The 22,866-nt window shown below is 38.0% G+C and overlaps 2 protein-coding genes across 11 annotated transcripts; both read right to left on the bottom strand.

Moving 5' to 3' along the window:
* Positions 1-472: 472 nt before the first annotated feature.
* LOC106793197 (golgin subfamily A member 6-like protein 22) lies at positions 473-9,707 on the bottom strand. Of its 2 annotated transcripts, XM_014759923.1 has the most exons (12): positions 8,558-9,092; positions 7,789-7,899; positions 7,272-7,423; positions 6,604-6,673; positions 6,287-6,519; positions 5,915-6,215; positions 2,842-3,433; positions 1,981-2,295; positions 1,776-1,834; positions 1,178-1,341; positions 932-1,094; positions 473-794 (listed from the first exon to the last, which is right to left on the bottom strand). In XM_014759923.1, the coding sequence occupies exons 2-12, from the start codon at positions 7,885-7,887 to the stop codon at positions 738-740; spliced, it is 2,205 nt and encodes a 734-aa protein (XP_014615409.1). In that variant the 5' UTR covers positions 7,888-7,899; positions 8,558-9,092; the 3' UTR covers positions 473-737. The 2 variants fall into 2 exon arrangements, with proteins under 2 accessions (XP_014615409.1, XP_014615408.1); XM_014759922.1 differs by lacking the exons at positions 473-794; positions 932-1,094; positions 1,178-1,341; ... (3 more) ...; positions 7,789-7,899; positions 8,558-9,092 and adding an exon at positions 9,445-9,707 and having other exon boundaries at positions 3,697-6,215.
* Positions 9,708-10,238: 531 nt separating this feature from the next.
* LOC106793199 lies at positions 10,239-22,858 on the bottom strand. 9 transcript variants are annotated; one of them, XM_014759925.1, is made up of 10 exons: positions 22,590-22,858; positions 22,337-22,518; positions 22,025-22,227; positions 21,812-21,927; positions 13,275-13,441; positions 13,097-13,205; positions 12,624-12,831; positions 12,090-12,451; positions 10,976-11,715; positions 10,240-10,655 (listed from the first exon to the last, which is right to left on the bottom strand). In XM_014759925.1, exons 7-10 carry the CDS (start codon positions 12,803-12,805, stop codon positions 10,371-10,373), a joined length of 1,569 nt encoding a protein of 522 aa, XP_014615411.1. In that variant the 5' UTR covers positions 12,806-12,831; positions 13,097-13,205; positions 13,275-13,441; positions 21,812-21,927; positions 22,025-22,227; positions 22,337-22,518; positions 22,590-22,858; the 3' UTR covers positions 10,240-10,370. The 9 variants fall into 9 exon arrangements, with proteins under 9 accessions (XP_014615419.1, XP_014615411.1, XP_014615414.1 ...); XM_014759928.1 differs by having other exon boundaries at positions 13,344-13,441; XM_014759933.1 differs by having other exon boundaries at positions 10,239-10,652; positions 13,097-13,441.
* Between the last annotated feature and the right edge of the window lie 8 nt (positions 22,859-22,866).

Raw genomic sequence — 22,866 nt, 5'->3', positions numbered from 1 at the left:
TAATGGGAACAACAACACAACTCGGACAATTGATTAAAAACTTCCGAGTAGATAAGATTAATCAGTGACTATAATATCGGACTCTTATAATATTGTAAGTAAAACGCGGAGTAAGGTCGTTGCTTTGATTCGCTGAATTGGTCAATGAATTTTTAAATGAAAAAATAAAGTAATTAAAAAATACTTAAGACCGATACGGTTAATATCACGTTTAAGTTTGTAATCGGTTCCACGAATCGATGAAACTTTGTACATCGTAAATGCGGACTTGATTTAATTACTTACCGATATATTTCCTATTTTATTGTCTGACAAACGAAGTGTCCCTTAAATAGGTAACGTGATAACGTGTACAAAGTGAATTTTTCTTTTATTAACGTTATACACTTAATCCTTAATCGAATTTAAACCGAGAAACCGACTTAAAATACGTAATTATGTATTTATGGGTGTATAGAAGGGTATGTGTGCACACAACACACGTGCTCTTACACTCGTTCGCATTTTTTAATCTCATTGTTAACGATCAAATACTTATACGCATTTAATGTAAAATCATTTTATAGATAAATTAACGTTAGATAATTAAAAATGATTTTCGATGACATTCTGGTTGCTCGCTTGCCTTCGAAATTCTTCGATCGGTTCCTCATGCAACGCGACTGCTTTTTTATTTCTTTATTTCGATCGTCGACGTTCTCTGTTCGATGATCTCATTCAAGTTGACGTCTTTTCCATTAGTGACTAATACTTCGAGTACTTCTGTCATCGGCAAGGCTGAACGCCGGTGATCTCTAAAAAAAAAAATTAAAAAAAGCTTAGCCGTGGTACGTATGCATGTGTGTTGGAAGAAATACGCTTGCCTTTCGTTAAATAAGAATCGTTTGTCTCTGCAGGCTTCCCGTCATTCGAATTTACATTAAAAACTTACGACTCTCTCGATTATGTCCTCGGCAGCGTTTACTTTGGGAGGCCTCGCAGGTATACCTTTCTTCGGTTCGCGTTCCATCTTATGAATCATCTTATAGACACTCGAGTTCATCAGATGATCGTAGTTTGGTAGATTTGTTTTCTCATATTTCTTAAAGTTTACCCTGCAAGTAAAAACGTTACGAATAAATGGAACATTTGCTTAAACAAAATGTATTATCAATCGATAATTAATAACCTCCATTACCCCAACGCTTTTCCGCGAATGACTTCTGCCTGAGATGATAATACTTCGGCTATCATTTCGTCGTTGAAGAAATCATTTGGACATCTCCATCTACGGCCGAACGTTAACTCCAATTGTTTAGCCTGGGGCCAAAGATCTTGCGAATGTTTTCTTCCTTTCCTGTACTAAAAATTTAACGCGCGAATTAGAAAATGTATTTTAGGAAGAATTCATCCGATACACGTGTGTATTCAAATACGTGGACACATAGAGAGAATACACGATAGAACTACAATTTTTGATTGTAGACGTTCCAAGGTTGCACGTGCGACATGGGAAAAAATAATACAATATTATAATCTATCCTATAGATTATTTAACCTGAGGAAATCTTACAAATGAAATTCTATTGGAAACGTTAAATACGATACGAAGGGATATACAGTTCGACAACGAGAACTGTTTGAACGGTGAACATGGTATAAAGTGCATGGTCAAAAATGTTTGGAAAATATTTTCTAAAAAAACGTTTAACACAAAAAATAATCCAAGAAACAAGAAAGAAAAAAAAAATACATTCCAGTGAAACATAATATCCGCATATCCCTCATTCGTATACCTGCAACTCCTGAATAACTTGATCTTTTGGCGACAGGTTTGGATCTGGTTCAAAACTACCTACAATGGTGCATAAGAAGGTAAAATAACTATAGTTCCTCTTTATTTCACGTGGACTTGGTTCGTTGATAAATAGAGATAGAAAAATAATAATTGGTAACTAGATTTTTATAAGTTAGAGTAAAAGAATGAGAATGCATATTTACCATAAGAAGGCGTTGGACTGGCGGTTCTCGATCTCGACACTCTGGTCTCGTAGGAGACAACGAATTTCTTGACCCTACTACCACCTTCGTCGTCGCTACTTTTAACAGAAATCGTACCATCCAATTCTCTCGTTTCAATTTCTTCTTCATCATCGTCGATTGGTTCTATTATCTGTGGTGGTTCTTGCGACATGGCGGTCGATGGTCGTTCGGATCGCACGTCATACTCTTCTTTGATATCTTCTATTACGTCTTCCGTTCTCGGTGGTGCATCTTCTTTCCTTTCTCGAGGACATTGGTTTGCAGCTTCCTCTTCTGAAAATACATAAGTTTCGTCAATAATAGAATATGAGTATGCATATTCCTGGAAATGTCAATGACAAATTTGTAATAAATGATGCTTAAATGATTCGAAAATAATTCGGGAACGTTATCGTAAAAGCAAGAACCTTCTCCGAATATACATTTATATTTAAAGATATTCATAAGTAAACAAGACGAAAATAGCCTTTGAGAAATATCGAGTCCAAGCCCCACGAAATTCCATTGAACGCGATTTATAAAAAGTATAAATACTTCTAAGCAAAATGCATGTTAGATATATCAGCCCTGTTCATCCCAATGACGTTTTACCCGTTTACCGACAAAACCGTACGAGATCATTTAATAGCAATCCAGAATGAATGGTTGGACTATTTGGCAATGGAAGTCGCGTGTGTCGCGAATTGCGCGTAGGCGTCTGGGAGGGTGGGGGAATGAGGGGAGGGAGACCATTTCTATCCAAGAGAATTGGCTAGTGTTCAGAAAATCTCGTTCATCGACTTTGGAAAGTGAATAAAATCGATCAAGGCTGATTTTCACCTGCCGATCCGCGACGACTGTTAACAGTGCTGCCGCCGTTTTGAACGCCGCTCAATTCCATGATCACCCTCAGTTGCTCCGACACGACCCTAAGGTGATTCTCAATCTCGCTGGGCAATTGCTTCAGGGCTAGCAACTGGCTCTGCACGTTCTCCAGTTGTTTTTCGAGGTTTATCTCCGTCCTCACAAGCTCCTTGATCTTCTCCCGATCGACCTTGCTCGCAACTTCAGCCATCTGTCTCTCGATACCAGCAAGAATTGGTTCCTCCCTTTTACTTTGCTCCTCCTCCTCCTTCTCCTCCTCCTTCTGTTCCTGTTTCTGCTCCTTCTCTTTCTCCTCCTCCTCCTCCTCCTTTACCTCGGCCTTTTCCTTTTCTGTCTTCTCTACCTCAATCTCAATAGTTTTCTTCTCCTGAAGATCCTCAAGACGTACGTTAGGATCTTTTCCTTCGATAGTAACTTCTTCGATCTTCTCAGTGGTCACGTCCTGCGTTCTCTCGATCACTTCCAACTTTGATTCCGGACGCGAATTTGGTGTCTTAGTTCCGCTCGATCTGCCAGTCAGATCCGGAGTCCCTGCCGGGGTCGTTGCCTGAATACAACAATTTCTAGTTTCCAAATTCGGAAGAGAACTTTTATCTCGTTGCTTTCAAAAACAAATAGAATTTATGCAAGAGGCGAGAAAATGTAATTTATATTTATATCGTAAAGTTATTCGAAGAATACACGGTTAACACAATTATTTCTCAATTATTATTTTCTTTTATCGTTTTACCTCTCTTGCAATCATATTCTATGTGTTAATGGCTAACTCTTGTATCATTGATTAATAAATAAAGAACACGATTACGACACGACTCACAATCTCATTTATTAATTGACCCAGTTGGCAATTAGTATTCGATCTAATTCGAACGATCGAATTCTAATCGGATTACATCTGGAAATGTGCGTTTCTTTTTTGCTGAGGTCTGTGCAATGTTCGATCTATTTGTGTCGGTGTATAGATGTGTGTGTGTATATATTTTTAGTAACATCGACGAGAAAAACGCATAGAGACATGCAAACATAAAGATTATCAAACTGGGGGTGACGATGATTTATTTGAAATTGATATATTTCATTATTGTGGGGTTAAGGGAAACATAAACGCACGTTTCGAGATACATTGATACGTACTACTGTTTTACACTCCTCCTACTACTTTTACCATTACTTTTATTTCGTTCATTTATTCTGAAAAGAGGAAAACTCTTAAATCCTAATCTAAATCAAGTTTCGAATAAGCGAAATGCATAAGTGTCAATTAAAATGCATTTATGGGAATTCTAATAAACAAGTCTCTTGTTCCGATGAATGAACGTGCGAAAACATAAATATCGAAAATATATTTCCCAAATTAAAACATAAAACAGTCCGATTTTATGTTTCGCCCTAAGACACGACACTCGATTAAAAACCTAATAATAATTTCTTAAGAAGGTTGTATAACAATCGAAATTAACAGGATAGGTACTGCCTATAGCAAGATCAAAGAAATTCGATCGCATTTCAAAAGGATCTATTTGTACATGTACAACAAAATAACGGACGCACAGGGAATGAGAGTGTATGCTACGAGTTTGGTAAAATCTACGCCTATGCGATTGGTTAGGCCCTGGTAAAGTACGGTAGGCACGAATGACAACCTTCGGCGAGCATCGTAATCGTTTCGACGATCAAGGATCTTCTGGTCGCACGTCTTCGAGCTGTCATCGGAGAAACGAGCGCCATTGTCAAGGCCACAGAATCGAGCGAGTGAACCGAGCCAGCCGGTGGATTCCATGGGGGAGTCGACCTTGACGACCTTGGACGATCTCGATAGTCTCCTAGCACCACGATGAAACACTTCGGCGGAGACGAACTCGGTGGTGGATCGTAAGAACTTGGAAAATCGTCCCCTTTCCTCCTCCTTCTCCTCCTCCTCCTCCTCTTCCTCCTCCTCCTCCTGTTCGCCATCGTAGGAGATCAAATTCGATAGAGGTGCATCAAGGTCGCCGTTCGTTGGCCGACCTTCGCGCCAACCAAGGATCTTCGAGGTCGCCTTCTCGGCCAGGTTCCCGAGAATCTCAAGATTACGTACGATCGCGCGTTCCCCGTAATGCGCCCGATCGTAGGAACATCTCCTCGAACGAGAAATCTTCGTCGATAAATCGAGTTGCCCGTCCGAGGATCGACGTTTCGTTGATTCGACGAGACCCGTTAACGCGGATGAAATCGTCGAAGCTAAACAACGCTCAAAGTATCGACCCTTGAGTTTGATCAAACTCGAGCGTCGCCTAGCACCCCGTTTGCCATCTTTCTTATCCCCGGCAATATAGAATCTTCCTAAATCTACGGGAATAGAAATTTCCTTGACAAGTTCGATCAATCTTTGCACGTCTTTCGCAAGGACCCTCTCGAAATATCTCGCTCTAGGACAAAGCCTACGTCGTTTTTGCATTCCCATAGTAGTGGTCTTCCTTCTCTCGAGGAATTCTCCGCGAAGAGATTTGGCCAATAATCGTTCGGCGTATCGGGGCTTACCGAATCTTCTTCTTCTTCCCTTGGTAATATCGTTTCTCTTAGCAAAGAAAAGCTTGAATATCGATTTGAACCAGGTGTCCTCTCGTTCGAGATAGGTCTCGATGTAACGGCCCTTCCTTCTTATTCGTCCGAACGCCGTCCCATCGGGAGAAGATTTTCCCAGAATTAGTTCGAGAAGATAGGCTAAAGTGATTCTGTCGGAATTCTTAGGATATCCGAGAAGGGATCTCTCGAAGTAACGAGCTCTCGTGTAGAAACGTTTAGGTTTGATCGCCGATCGTCGTGCGGTTAGAGACGGAATACACGTGGGAGGATCGGGATTAGTAGCAGAAATTTTAATGGATACAAGATCGAGAGTGTTGTTGTCCTCTTCGATGTCTGGGGAGTCGTTAAATTGGATCGAACACGGTAGAGGAGGTTTAAGGAGATCAATCTTCTCCTCCTGAGAGAGGACTCTCCCAATTTCGTTAGACTCTTCGTTAGATTCCTCGAAGGCGTACATCTTTACCTCGGAAGTTGGTTCTATCGGCGTGTCGAGGCTTCCAGGTGGTATCAGACCCTTCTCCACCAAGCGTGCTATCACGCTTTTCTTCGACTGCTTCTTTATAACTACTCTGTAAGGTTCTCCCTCGGCTGGTTCGCGAGGTTTGGCCTTCGGCACCGGTCGATTCGGCTTCTGTAGAAAGGTTGAAACGTGATGACGTTCCTCTATGTTCGGTGGTGGAGCTGTGGCGATGTGTTGAAGCTCCTCCAAGACCTTAGAATCTCTCAAAGCTGTCGCACGTGGCCTCAACTTCTTGAAATTTACCCTGTCGATTGTGCCTATCCTATATACAAATCTTTTCAAACGAATTTAAACAAAAAAAAACACGCAATTTACCCTAAAACACCCTTGTCGGGAAGCAATTCTTCCTCCTCGAGAATCAACTGAGCTATCTCCTCGTCGGTGAGATTTTGATTAGGTATAATCTCGCTATCGGCGTCCTTCGGCTTGTCCGGCAATTCCTCAACTTTCTCCGGGGTTGGTAAACGTTCGATAGTTATTTCTCGTTGCTCTAACACCGTCTCTTCCGATAAGATTTTCTCCGGGAAAACTGGCGGCAAATCTGCTAGCTGTGACAGAATTGAACGTTCCCATTCGACGGATATTTTTTTCTTACGCTTTTTCTATTTTTCAGTAATAAAACAAGGACTTACCGAAATATTATACGGGACAATGTTCTCGTCCGATATACCCTCGAGAGCCTTACGCGAACCTTCTCCCTCTCTGAAACGAAAAGAAAAAAAAGATCGATAAGAAATATCGTGTTTCACGTTATTAAAATTCCCCCCATTGGGATTTTGACTTACAACTTCCTTTTTAAATATGAAAACTTAAACGGGGAGATTAGGCGTTATTAAAATTTTGTTTTTTCCTTTTCGTGTGATCCCGAGCGCGAACGAAAAGGTAATGAAGAATCGGCAGAGAAGGAGGGGTACGAGTAAGTGCGGTATGAAAAGCCAGTAATAAAATCGCCAGCGACCAATGATAAACAGATTTCATTCTGGGTCACCTATTTATAACTGGTTGCAATACATTGCCACACGTAGACCCTTGTGTACGCACCGGGATATTCTGGCTACATTGGATTATATATAAAGCCAGAAAGAAAGAGAGAGAGAGTGACAAGCAAGCGTGCACTTTGACTCGTTTTTCCAAACTCGTGGCTGCTAAGAAAGCTCCCCTGTCTGTAAGAAATTCTTTACAATTTATAGTACGTGATTATTGGATTCGAGGTAAAAGAAATGAGTACACACAGAGAAAAAAAGAAAAATGTGAATATCAAATTTGCATCGAGAAAGTGTCTCCTAATGGAGATGCTTACCTTTGTACACCAAGAACGAAATTGTTGCCTGCCAGTTTGAGAGCCTCGTGTGCTTGTCCATGCGTCAAACCGCTGATCGGTTGATCGTTTAATCTCACTACAACATCGCCTACTTTTATGCCCATACATTCTGCAAGACTCTCTTCGTTAACCTGAAAAACCAACAGCCAAGAGATATTTATCGAGATTCTCGAGAGAATATGCATTTAAATTCGATTAATTGACGTAAATGTTCGCGAATAGAAAATATATGGGGCTCGTATACGTTCTCGCGAATCGTACATTGAACTTTTAATTAAACGTCAGGATCGGTGTGAACCGTTCTCAAACTTGGCACAACTTTTGGGTGACACACTACTTTTGGCTCGAAATAATGTTAAATGCCAAAGCAGAGTTCGATCGTCTTTTAAAAAAACAACACCTGAGATCGATTTACTTCAAACGTTTGAAATATTTTATCGATGATTAAACAAAAGAGAAGAGAAGAGAAAAAAAAAAAACAAAAAAAGATACATACTTTGATGACAGTCAATGGCTGGGGAAAATCGCTCCCACCCGCTAGTCGAAAGCCCCATGGCGTGTTATCGAATTTTGTAAATTTAATGTTAATCGCCATGCTGCTCTACATCTGAAATTACGTTTTATACAAGATTAGTATATATTAGTTGAGTATTCTACTAAAGCGTTTGCCCACGCAACATGGAAACGTTTGACGGAAATGATACGATATCGTTAAAATGAAATGCACAACGAATAACTCATGCGAAGAGCCCACCAAATGACCTATTTTTAATCTATTTTTAATCACCCATTTTTCTTTCTCTCTTCCTGTTTACTAAGATCCAGCGTAGGAGGAATGAGAGGGAAACTATACAAGAGTAAACAGATTTTAAGATATTTTGCACGACATTTTCGTCACATATATCTTATACCCCAAAATTAATATCAAATTCATTCGTAATGCGATTAAGTTATCGATCGTTGCCTAAAGAAAAATGTATTTTATTTTATTTTATTCCTTTTCTTTTTTCTTTTTTTTCTTTTTTAATTAAGTATCACGGTAGTTGCACGCAAAAAGGAAAAATCTGCGTCGACCTTTCCGTTGGCTGACTCGACCAATTCGTCTTGTGTACGCGGAAATAGACGTAAGCAAGCGCGAATGCAGTCGTCATTAGTATAAGTGCGAGATAAATGAGACACACGGCAATTGTCGGTCATTATTCATATTACACAAAACATTCTCTGTATGTATCTACCATCTACGCTTACGAATTTATTTTGCATACCCCCTTTGGAAGTCTTCTATATACAATTTAATCACTATGTTTCTTTCCTATTACACCTTTACCCCAAACTCTCTCGTCACTTTTCATAGTTTCTCTTTCTCTCTAAATAAAATCGATCATTGATAACACGCACGATCCAAGGATAACGTGTTATTCCGTATTATCACGTTTCAAACCTACGAGTTGTTTAATTTACGTCAGCCTGAAGAAAGCTATTTTACGTCCCAAGTCAACGGCCTCTTCTTCATCCTACAACGGTTGATTCTTCTTCTTCTTCTTATTCTTCTCAATGCTAACGTTCGATTTGTTATTCCATAAAATGAGATGATCCCTAAAAGCGCACGATATCTTAAGAACGTTTCACAGTATCCAGAATCAGTGAGATCGGTCACGTGAACAGAGATCCCATCCCATCCCTTCTCCTTTTCCCCTTACGTAAGCTTTTCGCGATTATTGTCTGCCACACGTGAGTTATGGTTCTTTCGATATAATTCACGAACATATATATATATATATATACATAGGTGTGTATGTGTGTGAGAGAGAGAAAGAGAGAAGTATAGAAAATGACGAGTACTTGCCAGAAAGAAAAGATAAATAGTGCAAGCTAGAGCACACTGACAAGAATACGTTGATCACTGAATTCGAAGAGGACTGAAGTTGCGAGAGCAAAGCGAAGAAAGAAATTAGCTTTCGTTCGTCCAGTGAAAAACAACGAGACGTAAATTAACGGAACGGAACGAAACGCAACGAAACGCAACGCAACGCAAGGTAAAGCAAGGTAAAGCAAGGAAACGCGCCCGGGCAACGGCCCGGCTTGAGCAGTCCACCGAAACGGTGTCACAATGAGCTTTGCCAGAAGGCTCGATCAACGACGCTCGACTTACAAGACGCAAATACACGGCTTCTCCGTGTCCCTCCTCGTGCTTTCCGAAGGCTCGATCTATTTACTGATCGATCTATTTCAATTTGAGCCTCGATTTCCGCGACAAGTTACTCTTCGGTAACGCTTCGGTAATCCGGCCCTTAAGTGTTTTTTTTCTTCTTCTTCTTCTTCCTCCTCCTCTTCCTCCTACTCTTCTTCACCTTCCACTAATTTGTCTTCTTACTCTGAAACTTCCTCTTTCGACTCTACTTCCTTTCTATTTAACTTTTAACAATTATCTACTTCTACTTATACGCGCTGAGAATTTTTCTCTCGAGCGCAGACGAGACGAGATACCGTCCTCGTGTCGATTCTAATGAAGGTTCGATCTACTTGCCAGAGTATATTTATGAGCTTAGACGATAGTAGTAGGGGTAACCGTGGAAATGTATTTCTAATTGTATTGTACGGGAAAGAGAAAAGGGAGAGGGGTTGGGTTTGTACCTGACTCTTTTTCGACCATTAAATATTATACCGTGAGATAACAGAACGTACACCACAATCGTGTACCGTTCATCAGATTATGTAATCGTATCTTCTTATCGTTTTTTTTTTCTTTATTTAAATGCGCTTGTTTCTTGTTCTTTTTTTTTTCGGAGTATACACACATCATTTTAATATAAAATATACAAGGACATGGTCACAGCCGTATATTGCTTGCAGGACCCTTTATATGAACCCTGCGGATTTTGTTTTTTTTTTATTTTGCATATATTTATTTGTTTTTATTATTATTATTATTATTATTTTACTTAATTGGTATAAGGTACTGAAAAAAATACATACGTACTTAGCAAAGAGTATCAGTCGCAAGACGTTTTCGTTCCTCCACAATAACGGGAGAAGAAAAAATAAAAATAAAAATAAAAAGAAAAAGAAGTATTTTGTTCACATACTTCCGAAAACTTTTCGGCCCCTCGTAACCGACAACGAGACAACGACAACACTTAAAACAAAAAAGACTAGTCCGAATAATGTGGTCAGAATTCTGCACCATTGCCGATTCCTTTTCGCTTTCGCTATAGCTCGACCCAAACGTTCGGCACGCGTGACGTCCAACGTGAAATCCAAATCCCCGACGAATCCTCTTGTATCGCGATGATTCCAGGTACCTTTCGTCGACGGCACGACTATCCCTTCGTTCGAGGAACCACCGTCACTGGACTCCAGCTGCTGAAACATCGCTCTTTACACGTTGGTTACATCGACATTGTACGCGATTCTTGTTACGCGAAAGAAATTATTGCAAACCGGATAACACCAAGAAGCAAGCAAAGAGACTTTGACACCAACTCGATTTCGATGGCAAACGCGTTCACGTTCAACCTACAACTTTTCTGACTTTAATACGTGAAAGTTATTGGCAAATGGAACCGGTCGCATAAAGATAAGAAAACTCGTCAATTAGAAAAGTAAAAGGAACGGCACACCGTAAAAATGTAATATATTTTCAATTCATTAACTTTGATCGTCAGAAACCAATACGAACTCACCATCGTGTATTCTGGTTCACCGGAAACAAGACCATTTCGATTTTGTTTCAAACCAGCCAGTCCAACGACGTTGCCCTGTTTACCGCTATCTCCGATATGAACACTGGTGCAAGTACTTAACTTCCTTCTAGATTGCTGAATAGATTCTTTAAAGCATTTACAGGTACACAAACCCAATGGTTTTTGACAATGAATCTCCGTAGTGGAAGAAGGAATCTTCTTATCCAATCCTTGTCTATTATTTTCACGTCTCGGTGATTCGATAATTTTATTAAATGGTTCGCAGGTACACCTGGACGTTGACCAAGCCGAATTGTGAAATTTACGGGTGCTACCGTAAACTTTAGAATTAACTGGATTTACTCTCGTAGACGAGGTGCTTGACGAATTTTTCGCACGACTTTGCAAAGACGACGAATCCTTTCCCGTGGATTGAGACGAATTTTGACTGCTCAAAATAGACGACGTGTTCTTTCCCCCATTCAACAACCATGCTGGATTGTAACATACGTATTCGTAAATACTATTCTTCTTCAAGCTTATACCCTGAGCCACGGTTTTCGAGATATTTTGCAAAATCTCTTCGGGTGTCATCGTCGTCTCACCTTCTATTACGGAGTTCAATGTCCTAGATAATTCTAGAAGAATCTCGCGTGCCGACGTAGACGTAGCTCGACCGTAATTCCAATCGTAGCACGAGTAAGTATACGTGCAACCGCATCCGCAACACGTGTACATTCCTAATAATAATAAAAAAAAAAAAACAAAAGGAATTCATTTATAAAACATCCAATCGATAATATTTATCCGCGCTGAGTGAAACGTATTAACCTCTTCGAGACCTCTGCCACGTACATTAACATTTCATTTAAATCCCACACTATATTTATTTCCATTTACGAAACTGTTAAAGAAGAGATAGGTATGCAATCTCTTTAAATCGACCTCTTTCTTTTTTCTTCTTCTTTTTTGTTAATCAAAAAATAAATCCCAAGTATTTTTTTCATCGAATAAAATGACGTTCCATTTATCTGATTTATCATAAATAAAATGAAAAATTCGGCCTTTAAAGAAGTTAAATCAGAACTAAGTTAAATTATCCAGAACTACTCACTATCGTATTCGGTTTTGCCGTCATCGCGGATACAAAATTCTTGTGGAACATTTGTAAAAACGGACGGCCAAATGGGACGTGGAATTGCTTCGCCTTCGTGTATCACTGCGAGACCTCCTCCGAACTGATCTTTCATGGTCTGCGGAACTGTTGACCGAAAAATACTGTGGCCAGGTCCAGCTGACGCGTAACAGGAATAGGAACCTGCCGATAAAGGAGGCGAATGGCTCGAGTAGCCCGAACTCGTCGAAGTTCTGCAACATCGTCTTGGATTATTTCGCGTGGTCGTCGTCGTTGTCGTCGTTGTCGTGGATCCAGCTACTAATCTCGATACTTCAGCGTCCACCGAATCGGGTTCTACCCTGAAAACAAACAATATCTACGAGTTCGAATAGAATTCATACGAAATTTCTTCATAATACGATCTCTCCTAAGTTTGTTCAAAATTTGATTTTAATTTCGTTTACGTTTGCGTCAAAAGTTATGTTAAATTAAACAATAATTTAAATTATTTTTCAGGAATAAAATTCTCACCATTCGACTTCGTGAAGATCGTTTCTAGGTAGGGAATAAATGCTATCGGGGTTACAGGCGTACCGATCGTTCGGTAATTGTAGGGATGAAACGACGCCGTCTGGAATGATCCGGTTCCCAGTTGAAACTGTCAAGGCCGTTGCGATTGCGGCACCGGTACGGACTTTCTCGCGTTCGAGCATCCCCTGATACGGTCCAACAGTTTAACCTGATAATCAAAAGGCTCGTTACAAGACGGATTAATTATTATTAAACCTGTCGATTTCGCGCGAGGAAAATTCAAATAAAAGAACGTAAAGACCAAAGAGAAAAATATGTTTTAGGTACTACCACGTATGCAAGCTATTTTAATGATAAATCGATAATCTGGAAATATGTAAATTTAATTATATAGACTTAGAAAAAAAAAAACAAAAAGGTCTAAAATAAGAAAGGTTTAATACTGTTATGAGAAATTGATAATCTTCGCTTACGTCCTTGGAACATTTAGCAGTGAATTTTGCTTCGCAAAATTACGTAAGCTTTCGAACGGTGCCGCGTAATTTACAAGGTCGCCGTTACGTCCTCCACAAGTTGAATCCTCTATAAAAGAGAATTTCGTGAAAGTCGAGAGATCGTACCCCGATGGTTCGTGGTCGATAACAATGCTACCGCATGGGTTGGATGCTGGTTCGTCCAGGGCGAGTAACCACCGCGGCATGCTCTTTTAGAACGACCTACCGTCGTTTTGGTAATGCACGGTCCTTCTCTCTTCTGTCATCACCGACATCGCAACATTTTTCTTAAACTTCCTCTGGACGTGTTTGCGCTTCTGCCTCCTAAAAAAATAAAACAACAAGTTTCTTGGTCGTGGTTGCACGTTCAAACGTTCAACGCAAAGTTCATTGCTTTTGCTCACTGAAAATAGTTTATAATGTATATTTATAGCTTCGTTAACCGCATAATGATGGTTGTAGAACGATCACGCGTCAGAGTTTTGTGGCTGCTCATAAAAGGCCAGCTGCTGGTTACGGTGGTGGTGTTTTCACCGAAAGACCGTACGATTATTCAACACTGACGCGAACAACTTTTGCGTGGTCGGACTCGTATTTTTCCGAGGGAAAGATAAACGACGCGAGTCTTGCCAAACGATGTAAATCTTAATAACCTATCGAGATTAAATAACGTCTGTCGATCAAATAAAAGATAAATTTGTAATCAAATTTCAATACAAGGGCGACGTTCAACACGCTGGACCTTAAAGTTGAAAAATATTCATGTAAACTCACTCGGCTCTTGTTACAATCAATTATTTTCCTTTCCTTCTGCGTTCTCGTATGCAACGATGATACGAGAACGCTTAACTATAATATATGCATACGAATATCGATGTTCTTAGTCACCTTTAATACGAGATAGGTATTTTTGTCGGGAGGAAAAAAAATCAATGAAAGATAGACGAAACCATAAGATTTAAAAACAGATAAATTCGAATCTACGTAGAACGGTAGCAGAAAATAATAACGAGAGAAAGCATATCGGTTGATCGTTGCTAACGCACAAAACTGTACGCATCCTCGAAACTCATGAATGTACCCGAACGCTATTATTTATGCTCGAGCTGACGCACGATGATTGATTATCGTAAAAGCGTGTATCGCAAAGAGATCGTGGGCCATGTGTCTACGAGAAACGGTAGTACCCATGTGAAAGAGCAAACGTTTCTTACAATTAAAAGATCAACGTACGATAATTCATCTCTGACAGAGATCGTTAAGACACTATTTTCTTTATTCTTGATCCAGCACGTACTTATATTAAAGATTTGTCATGCGATGAAAAACCACGCTCGTTAGATGCTTGCCTTTATTTTCCACAATCAAAGTAGTATCGGTTATTTATTCGACGCTTTAATTTCTCAACAAATTCATCGTTGAAAATAAGGGACAAAATGTTCTCAGCCGTGAATACTTCCTTTTCGTTAGAACCGTGCGAAAAGAAATGATTTTTGTTTGTTTCTTAGCGCGAGCTCGAACTTTCAGAAAGAAGAATGAAATATCAGGCGTTCGCGTCGTGACTCGTCGACAGGTAAAACGTTAGCTACGATTTTCTGATCGATGAATCCCCAGCTGGATTCCAAAGAGTCTCGCAAGTTCCTACCGGTCTTCGTCTCCTTCACCTCATCCTTCTCCTTCCCTTAGATTCCTCCTCCTCCTCCTCCTCCTCTTCTTTTGTCTTGGCAGCATCGTGGGTGTCGTAATGGTTCACTGTACATCCATATGCGTCGTGACACTACGAGTAAACGACGAGGGAGATTATCGTATTCTCACCTCGTCGAATCCCCTTCCTCTTCTCACCTTTTCATCCATATTATAGCCAAGCACCTAAGCCAATGGTGTAATAGCGAACTAGGGAGAAAAAGAGAACTCGAGAGACTATCGTATGTGTTCTCTCTTTCTTTCTTTATTTCTCTCTATTTTTATCTATCTCGCTATCTTTATCTATCTCACGTGTATATTTTGCAAGATACTTTTGCAGAAGGCGGGAAATATTTATTGCTAACACGAGATAACACATATTACTCGTACTATTTTGCAATAATCAATTTATACGTCCTCTTTACAAGAGAGAGAGAAAGAGAGAAAGGATTAGATCAATTATATGTGTAATACCTGTATAACACGCAACACGAATAGAAAAGATCGAGAACGCGTAATCTCGCGATTGATTATCTTCGTTCTACATCTTCGGCGCGACTTCGGCAAGAAAGTTCTCCACGAAAGAGAAATAATTAAAAGGTTCCGATCAATCGGGATGCCGTTAATCACGAAATCAAAGACGACAATTAAATCGAATCGATCGCAATCGAAAAAGAAAGTAAGATTGACTGTTGTCGTTGTCGTTTTCGTTGGGCCCTTCGATTGATGTCATCGAATCGAAAGAGTCCGAAAGTATCTTTCACTGAAATATTTATCGATCCGGGCAGATGATCCGCAATTCAAGGTTACTTTCACATTCGTCATGTTCACGCAAGAAATTGGACAGTGCGTGCAAGAAGGCACGAGCTCGCTCACGTTACGTTATCCGGGACGTTCCAAATAAGCTGACACGAATACAAAATATCACCTCCTTTTTCTTAATGTTTTACTCTCAAACGAAGGACCACGATAAAGCTCGAACGTGCTTTGCTCGGTATCGTATGCAAGTAAAATATGTAAGTATATAAATATATATACCTTGCCTATAGGCATGCATGCATGCATGCATGTATGTAAAGTATCGTTGAACGATTGAAGAAATAAACATTGGCTCATCGTCTTTCGACTAAATTGCAAGAGAATTCGAGGGAAGAATTACTTTATCGAAATAGCCGAGACGATGATAACATATTCCTCTGAGTATCCTTTAACGAGTTGCATCGATAGAATATTCCGACGCCTCTCGTCGTAAATCAAGTTACAGAAAAGTCGCACGATCTCTTGGGATATGTAAATACATTTATGGTGAAATTCCAACAACGTAGTAACGTATAATGTCTACGCGTATGTATGTTGGTACTTGTTCTCCTATTCTACTCGCGAACAAATCCTTCGTTATTTTCCTCTCTGGGAAATATTTTTTACCCTTCCGCGCGATTACCTCCTCCTCCCCATCCTCCTTATTCTCGATGGATCTAAAGAATATATATATATATAAATCTAGAATACGTCGATCCCACGCACTTCTCCGCGAACGAGGGTTTTACGTACGACTTCCCCGATTGCCCCTCTCGTAACTCCGCTTCTTTTTATCTTCTCGACGGCAGAAAATTTTCGACCTCGTAACGCTTTCTTTAATGGCCCAGATAAACACGATCCGAAACGTCGTTCTTCTTCCGTAAATTTCGCTATTCTCGTTAAATCCAACTGGAATCGATCGATTATTTAAAAGCACGGATCTATGCTCGAATCGATCAGAAATATCTACGTAATCGTACGGTAGGATGACGATAGTACGATTTATACGAGTAATAGAACGGAACAATGAACGAAAAGTAAGATTGCTTACGCCATTTTCTTGTGGTACTTTTTAATTCATATACACGTAAGAAAACAATGGGAGGTGTAGGAGTATAGGTAGTGAAATACTCCAATTAGCTAGTAGCATGAATATCAGCGTGTACGTCGTCACGACGGCCGGCACTCCGCATTCCGGTACTTCGAACCGCGGGCACTTTCACGTCGGCACCGTCACCGTGGCCGGGCCCGCTCCTCGGTGTTTACGTATTACACACAGTGCACCCTGGAATGTCGATCGACGTTACACAAAAGCTGAACGAGGGACGATCGAGTCTTCGATCAAAACTTCCAATCGGGATTTCGATCGAGATGTTTATCGAAAGTCCTTACAGATTCTTATTATTTCCTGCAACAATTTCTCTCATTTCCATTTGAATTTCAAACGATCCGTGAAATCGTACAATCCGTAAACGATATCACGAATGTTATAGAATGCTTAGTTAGAATCTAGAACATTATCTCATTGTCGTAACACTCATAGATATCCTTCAAGGAGTTCCAGTACAGATATACATCATGCATCAGCTAAACCAACTCGAGTGTTATTACATCCATGATAATTGTCATTACGAGTGTTATAAAACACACAACTCTCTCGGTGTCCTTATCTTACGTTACAGAAACTTCAAACGTGTATCGAGAAAGAGAAGGAAAGATAATACGCGCGGTCGAAGGTATCGAGTATCGATAATGTAGGTGCTAAGAAAGTCGTATATAGGAAGATCGGCAGAACGGGTCCACGAAACTCAGTCGTGAAAAATATTTGACTCGGCGGGGACTTTCACTCGTGCGCAAAACAGTACCGTCGCGAGAATACACGTCTCCCCCTTAGTCGGTCCTTCCATCCTTAACGAGAGAAGAACGGAATAATATACGTATATATTCATTATCTTCTTCTTTAAATCGAACAAAAGAGAGAATGAGAAAGAGAGAATTCACCTCGGGCCGTTTGGCGCGGTCGCTGGACCCAAAAACAATCCACGCGACGACCGCTTTCACGGGCATCGAAAGTTTAAACGCGCTGCTGGTGATTTCTCTAATTGACCGGATGGATCATCGAACCGAAAGATTTCCATTCGAATTTCTTTCTAATTTATTTTTGTTTTAATCTTTTTTTTTTTTTTACTCCATCCGTCGTGTCTCTTCAAATTTCATTATAATCACTTTATTACTGACAAATAACCGCACGAAATTCCATAAGTTTTTCAAGCCAATCGACGAAACTATGCGATGTTTTTCTTTTCGGAGAAAGTAGAAAAATGACAATAGCTTGGCAACCCTATAAACGCTAAGAATACACGCGCGTCAGGTTCGAGGCATTGATTACGTCAATGTAACGTAAAGGATAGATCTCTTCTCTCGTAGTAGTATAATAGTAGTAGTAGCAGAACGTTTCTATAATACGAATGAACATGTAATAGCTGTACGTGCTTTCGCTACGTGTTTAGAGAATCAAAACACGTAGAGTATCGTTTGTGCAGTAACAAACTTTTAACAAATTGATTTTAATTATACGATACGATGATTATATTTAAAAAATTTAATTGTTTATTAATTATATATAAGTTTTTTTTTCGCGAAATTGAATAGCGCTGATTAATAGCATTTATAATTATTTTCCATTTCTATTCAAGTGAAACTTGAAAGCGAATTTACAAACGTGTGCGTTCATTGCCGAACATTAAGAATTTAAAAAAAATGATGGGCTCGTCGAAAGTTTTACCCCTTCCTCGTGTATATGTATTTTAAAGGTATATATCTATGTTTGTATGCATGTAGGAAGAATAAAGACAGTCCAACGGCTATCATTCTCATTCATAATGATCGTAGAAAGTCTTCCGTACGTTGATAGTTGTTAAATTTCACGTCTTCTACGAATGACATCCTTATATCGTTCATGCCGATGGCTAATTCAATCTTAGAAAGTATAAACCACAAAAAACAAACTTAATTTTTGGCACAAACATACAAACATACATACACAAGAACCGCAAGTGATATTTTAAACTAGACATTGCAAAAATATAAGAAAAATCTTTCGGTTATGTCAATTATTTTTCATAAATGATATACCTCATCGTATACTTTCTCTATCCTGAAATTGAAATAAATCTAAACGATTATAATATTATTACTAATCCTAACTTCCTGAAAATTACCGGAAATATAAATTTATAGTAAATCATACACGCGTCACTAAAGAGAAAATTCTTATATTTATTACCAATACTATAGAGTTTAAAACAGAAAATAGGAAACGTAACTTGGATCGATTTATGGCATGCGACATACAAGATAAGTTACAATGATTACATTCGATACACTTCCTCGAAGAAAATACTTTCTTCTAAACGAATTTAACCTGAACTTCAACATATACGAATTGGAATAATATTTCTTGTCTATTATGATAGAGATATTGAAATAATCGATATATTGAATGTTGCATAAAGTACGATTAGATTTAAATAGATAATTTTCTAAAATAGATATGTAATGGATAAAAAAAAGGTCGACGAGTATGAAAATCCAAAGAGAAAAGAGATTGAGAAAGATCCAAAGGAGGCGTAGAGAGAACGACCCTGACTTTTCGACCTGCAGCACGGGAGCTCGAAAGAAGATCCATTGATCGTAAGATGCCGTTATAATAATCCTCGTCCTTCGACTCTAACATACATATGTATTTAACTATCTACTCTTCGTAATTTCACAACCCTTGATGTCATCGTAGCGAGGAGAGGAGGTTTCTCCGATCTTTCGAAAATTCTTTATTCCCTTTCCGGTCTTATCCTTCCAATTCTTCCTCTTATTCTTATCGGTCATGTTTCTTCATCCAAATGTCTCTCACTTTCTCCTTTCTTTCCTTTCTCTTACGCGCGTTTAGATTCATACGAGTAATCTTGTGCAATGGGGAGGCCTGTTCATCCGGTGAAATTAAAAGCCGTTATTTCTGATTTACCTTTACAAAATGATTCTTATATTAATGAGATTTTTACTAGACTCGACTCGACTCAATTAGAAGTAACGTAAAAAAATAAAATCTATCCTAGCTGTAAACATTGGATAATCAAAAGTAAAAAACGAGAGAACCTGGAAGAAGAAACGGAACGCACGCGTTACTTAATACCGGAGAAAAACCTGTCCCATGTTTTACGTAGAAAAACTAAGTTACGGTATACTCTGATATATATGTGTATCGATAAGTAACATCTGTCGTTGTGTTTCCTAACGATGTCACCCATAAAAAGTTTCGATTCAAGAAATGGAAAAACATTTCTTCTTTCTATTTATCTCGAAGCGTATAATTTATATAATATGAGAAGTGAAGAAATAAGTAAAAAAACATTATTGAGAGAACCTTTTTTTCGTGGAATTTCTAAGATTTAATAAACGACCGATTCATCTCTCAAATATCGAGTGGTTATTCTTAGCATCGAATTCATATAAAGTAAAAAAAAAAATACATTTTTTGAAATAATTAAAATTAACTGGTTTCTTCGAAGCGACCTTTCCAAGATCTCGAAACACTTTTAAACGTATCTTTCAATGAATTATCCACTACTACCTTCGTAGTAATATCTCCCTTTTTAATCTTGCAAATTATCGTGCTCAGCGAACCCTGAATATCGTACGTAAGTAGTAAGTAAGTACGTGTGCAGATTGAACGAAAGGGAGAGTCGTGAGAAAACGAAGGTGCCTTCGGTCTCTCAGTTGGTCGGTCTTACGATTATGACTGAATAAGTAGTCATGAGTACAATTTACACGGTCACTGCTTACCTACGGAATAAATCGACATATCTTTGATTCACATAAATAATGTTAACGTGATATGGGAAAGATATGTTAGAAAAGTAACATTCCGTTCCCTAAGTTTCCATGGAAATAAAACTTTGAAGTTGCCGCGCTCTGATAAAATTAAATCTCGTGACAAAAATGTCTAACTCTATCTATTAATTAAACATGAATCATTAGCGAAGTTACTTTCAACGATTAAATATAATTTTTCCAACTTTACTTCATTTTGAGAATCACCTAACCGATAACGTAACGTTTTGTTCTTATACCGGTCTCAATTTGTTCCTTCTTCGAAAAATACTTCACGACCGGTTACACTCGATGAAACTGATGCAAGCAATAAACCGGCCAACTACATGTTTTACCATAAATGCATTGCTCTTTCTCTTACACGCAATTAAGAAATTAATTCGTTGCAATCGTGTTTTATTATATTATCATTTTTCTGTAATATCACCTATAGTTCGAAATTTTTGAAAAATTAATATTTGACGAATTAATATCTTCAACATCGAAGAAAACTTTCAACACAATTTTCAAGGATTTAATAATATTTATAAATAAAATATAATAAGCCTAAAAGTTAAAAGAATATATATATATATATAACAAGAAGAATAAATAAAATGATATTGAAAACGTAATGAATACATATGGAATAGAAATCTTTAGGAAAGATCCTATCATCCAACTACCTACCTACGACAAATTCCCTCGATAATCTTTCCTGTATGAAAGAGGATGTTGGCCGCTCGGAAGACGAAAACTTTCACGCGCGTACCAGACGCGTCTGTTAACACTAATAAGATGCTGCACTCGCGATCTCCCAAAAGAAACTGAAAGTTCTGTTTCTTAGTAAAGCGAACCTGGCCCACTAACTGCTCGCAAGTTTACCCGCGACTAGTCGCATGTGCGCGCGACCATTCGCTCCTTCGTTCATTCGTATATACATGAGCCAACCTTCTATCACCGATTCATGATTGCAATATCCTTTCTTCCTTCTATATCATATACTATCTTATAAATTACGACAATAAAAATTAACTATCATTAACAATTTAATAATTTTAAGATGATCTTGATCACGATAGCCAAAATGAAGGATAAACTGTAATAAATTGACTCCTATATATTCAAATATATAATTAATTATATAATTAATTGACTTCCTTGTATTACTTAATTTTATTAATAAAATCTCTACTTTCTTAAGCATTTCCTTAAATCGTAATTATTAATGATACTACTTTTTCAATTGCAATATCATTCGATTAATTAAGCAAACAACAAAACTTACTATAAACAGTACCATAATAGCATTCACATTTTTAATGTTAGATTAATAGATATACATACTTATTTTTCTTTACGTATTACCAGAACTTTTATTATACTTTCTAACAGATTTTGGTACTTTGGAAGAAGTGGGTACACGAAACTCTTCTGGTGTAACACGACTTGCAAAAGAAAATCTGTGAAATTAAAACAAATGTTTGATTGTAACATTTCTATAATAAATATTTTCAAAATATAAAAAATATGAGAAACATAAGTGTACTTAATATTTACCTATAACTTTGTAGTGGTGTATTTGTAGAATTTATTGAACGAGTCGAAATAGATGCTGTGTTAGGACTAATACCTTTAAGATAATTCAACTTTTCTTGTGTTTTTTCTATATTATATTTAAATTTATTGCATTCTTGTACCATATACTCTGTCTTTTGAGTAACCTTACAATAATGATTCTTCAGATCATAGTACTTCCTTCTCTTCAAAAAATATGATAATAAAAAAACAAATAGGATCATTATTATAATATAAAAAACTTAATTGACACTTATATATATAAATTTAAAAAGAAAAAAAAACACTACATACGATCTCATAAAAGCGTTCTAAAATGATGCTCAGTTGTGTGTTCTGTAAATTTGTTGCTGTTTTCAATGATCCTAAAGTTTCATTCAATGGAACAAAGTAAGATGCTATTTCTGATGGCAATGGTTCTTGTAAAGATAAAGAAGCAGGTTTTTGGAACCCACAAACTACGCACTGTCTTGCAACTAAGATATAATAAATTTATTTTATAAAAACATATATTTTATATTTATTATTAAGAGATTAGAATGATTACCTTCTTTTATGCAGTTATCACAGAATATATGTTTACACTGTGTTAATTGAAACGGTTTAGCTGTTCTAACTTTTGTACAATAACATTTATTACAAATATAATCCATTATACTCGAATCGTTCAAATGTTACTGTTTTCCAACTGCGCAAGTGAAAATAAATGTCATGGCGACTACAATCTGATTGGCTAACATTAAAACACATTATTTGAATTTTACAATCTATATATTCTGCTGTCATCTTTTTTTATTTAATCTACTATAAAATTAATTAAAGTT

The sequence above is a fragment of the Polistes canadensis genome, unplaced genomic scaffold, assembly GCF_001313835.1.
Source record: "Polistes canadensis isolate GaletaPanama2010 unplaced genomic scaffold, ASM131383v1 scaffold_12, whole genome shotgun sequence".
NCBI lineage: Eukaryota > Metazoa > Arthropoda > Insecta > Hymenoptera > Vespidae > Polistes > Polistes canadensis.
This window is presented reverse-complemented; position numbering and strand designations above follow the sequence as displayed.

Coding starts and splice junctions, on each gene's coding strand:
- LOC106793197 (XM_014759922.1), bottom strand. CDS start 7,396: ATGGGCATAAAAGTAGGCGATGTTGTAGTGAGATTAAACGATCAACCG. Junction 6,674..7,271: donor TTCGTTCTTGGTGTACAAAG/GTAAGCATCTCC, acceptor TTTTCGTTTCAG/AGAGGGAGAAGGTTCGCGTA. Junction 6,520..6,603: donor TTGTCCCGTATAATATTTCG/GTAAGTCCTTGT, acceptor ATTCTGTCACAG/CTAGCAGATTTGCCGCCAGT.
- LOC106793199 (XM_014759926.1), bottom strand. CDS start 12,805: ATGCTCGAACGCGAGAAAGTCCGTACCGGTGCCGCAATCGCAACGGCC. Junction 11,716..12,089: donor CGGCAAAACCGAATACGATA/GTGAGTAGTTCT, acceptor TATTATTATTAG/GAATGTACACGTGTTGCGGA. Junction 10,656..10,975: donor GTGAACCAGAATACACGATG/GTGAGTTCGTAT, acceptor GCGATGTTTCAG/CAGCTGGAGTCCAGTGACGG.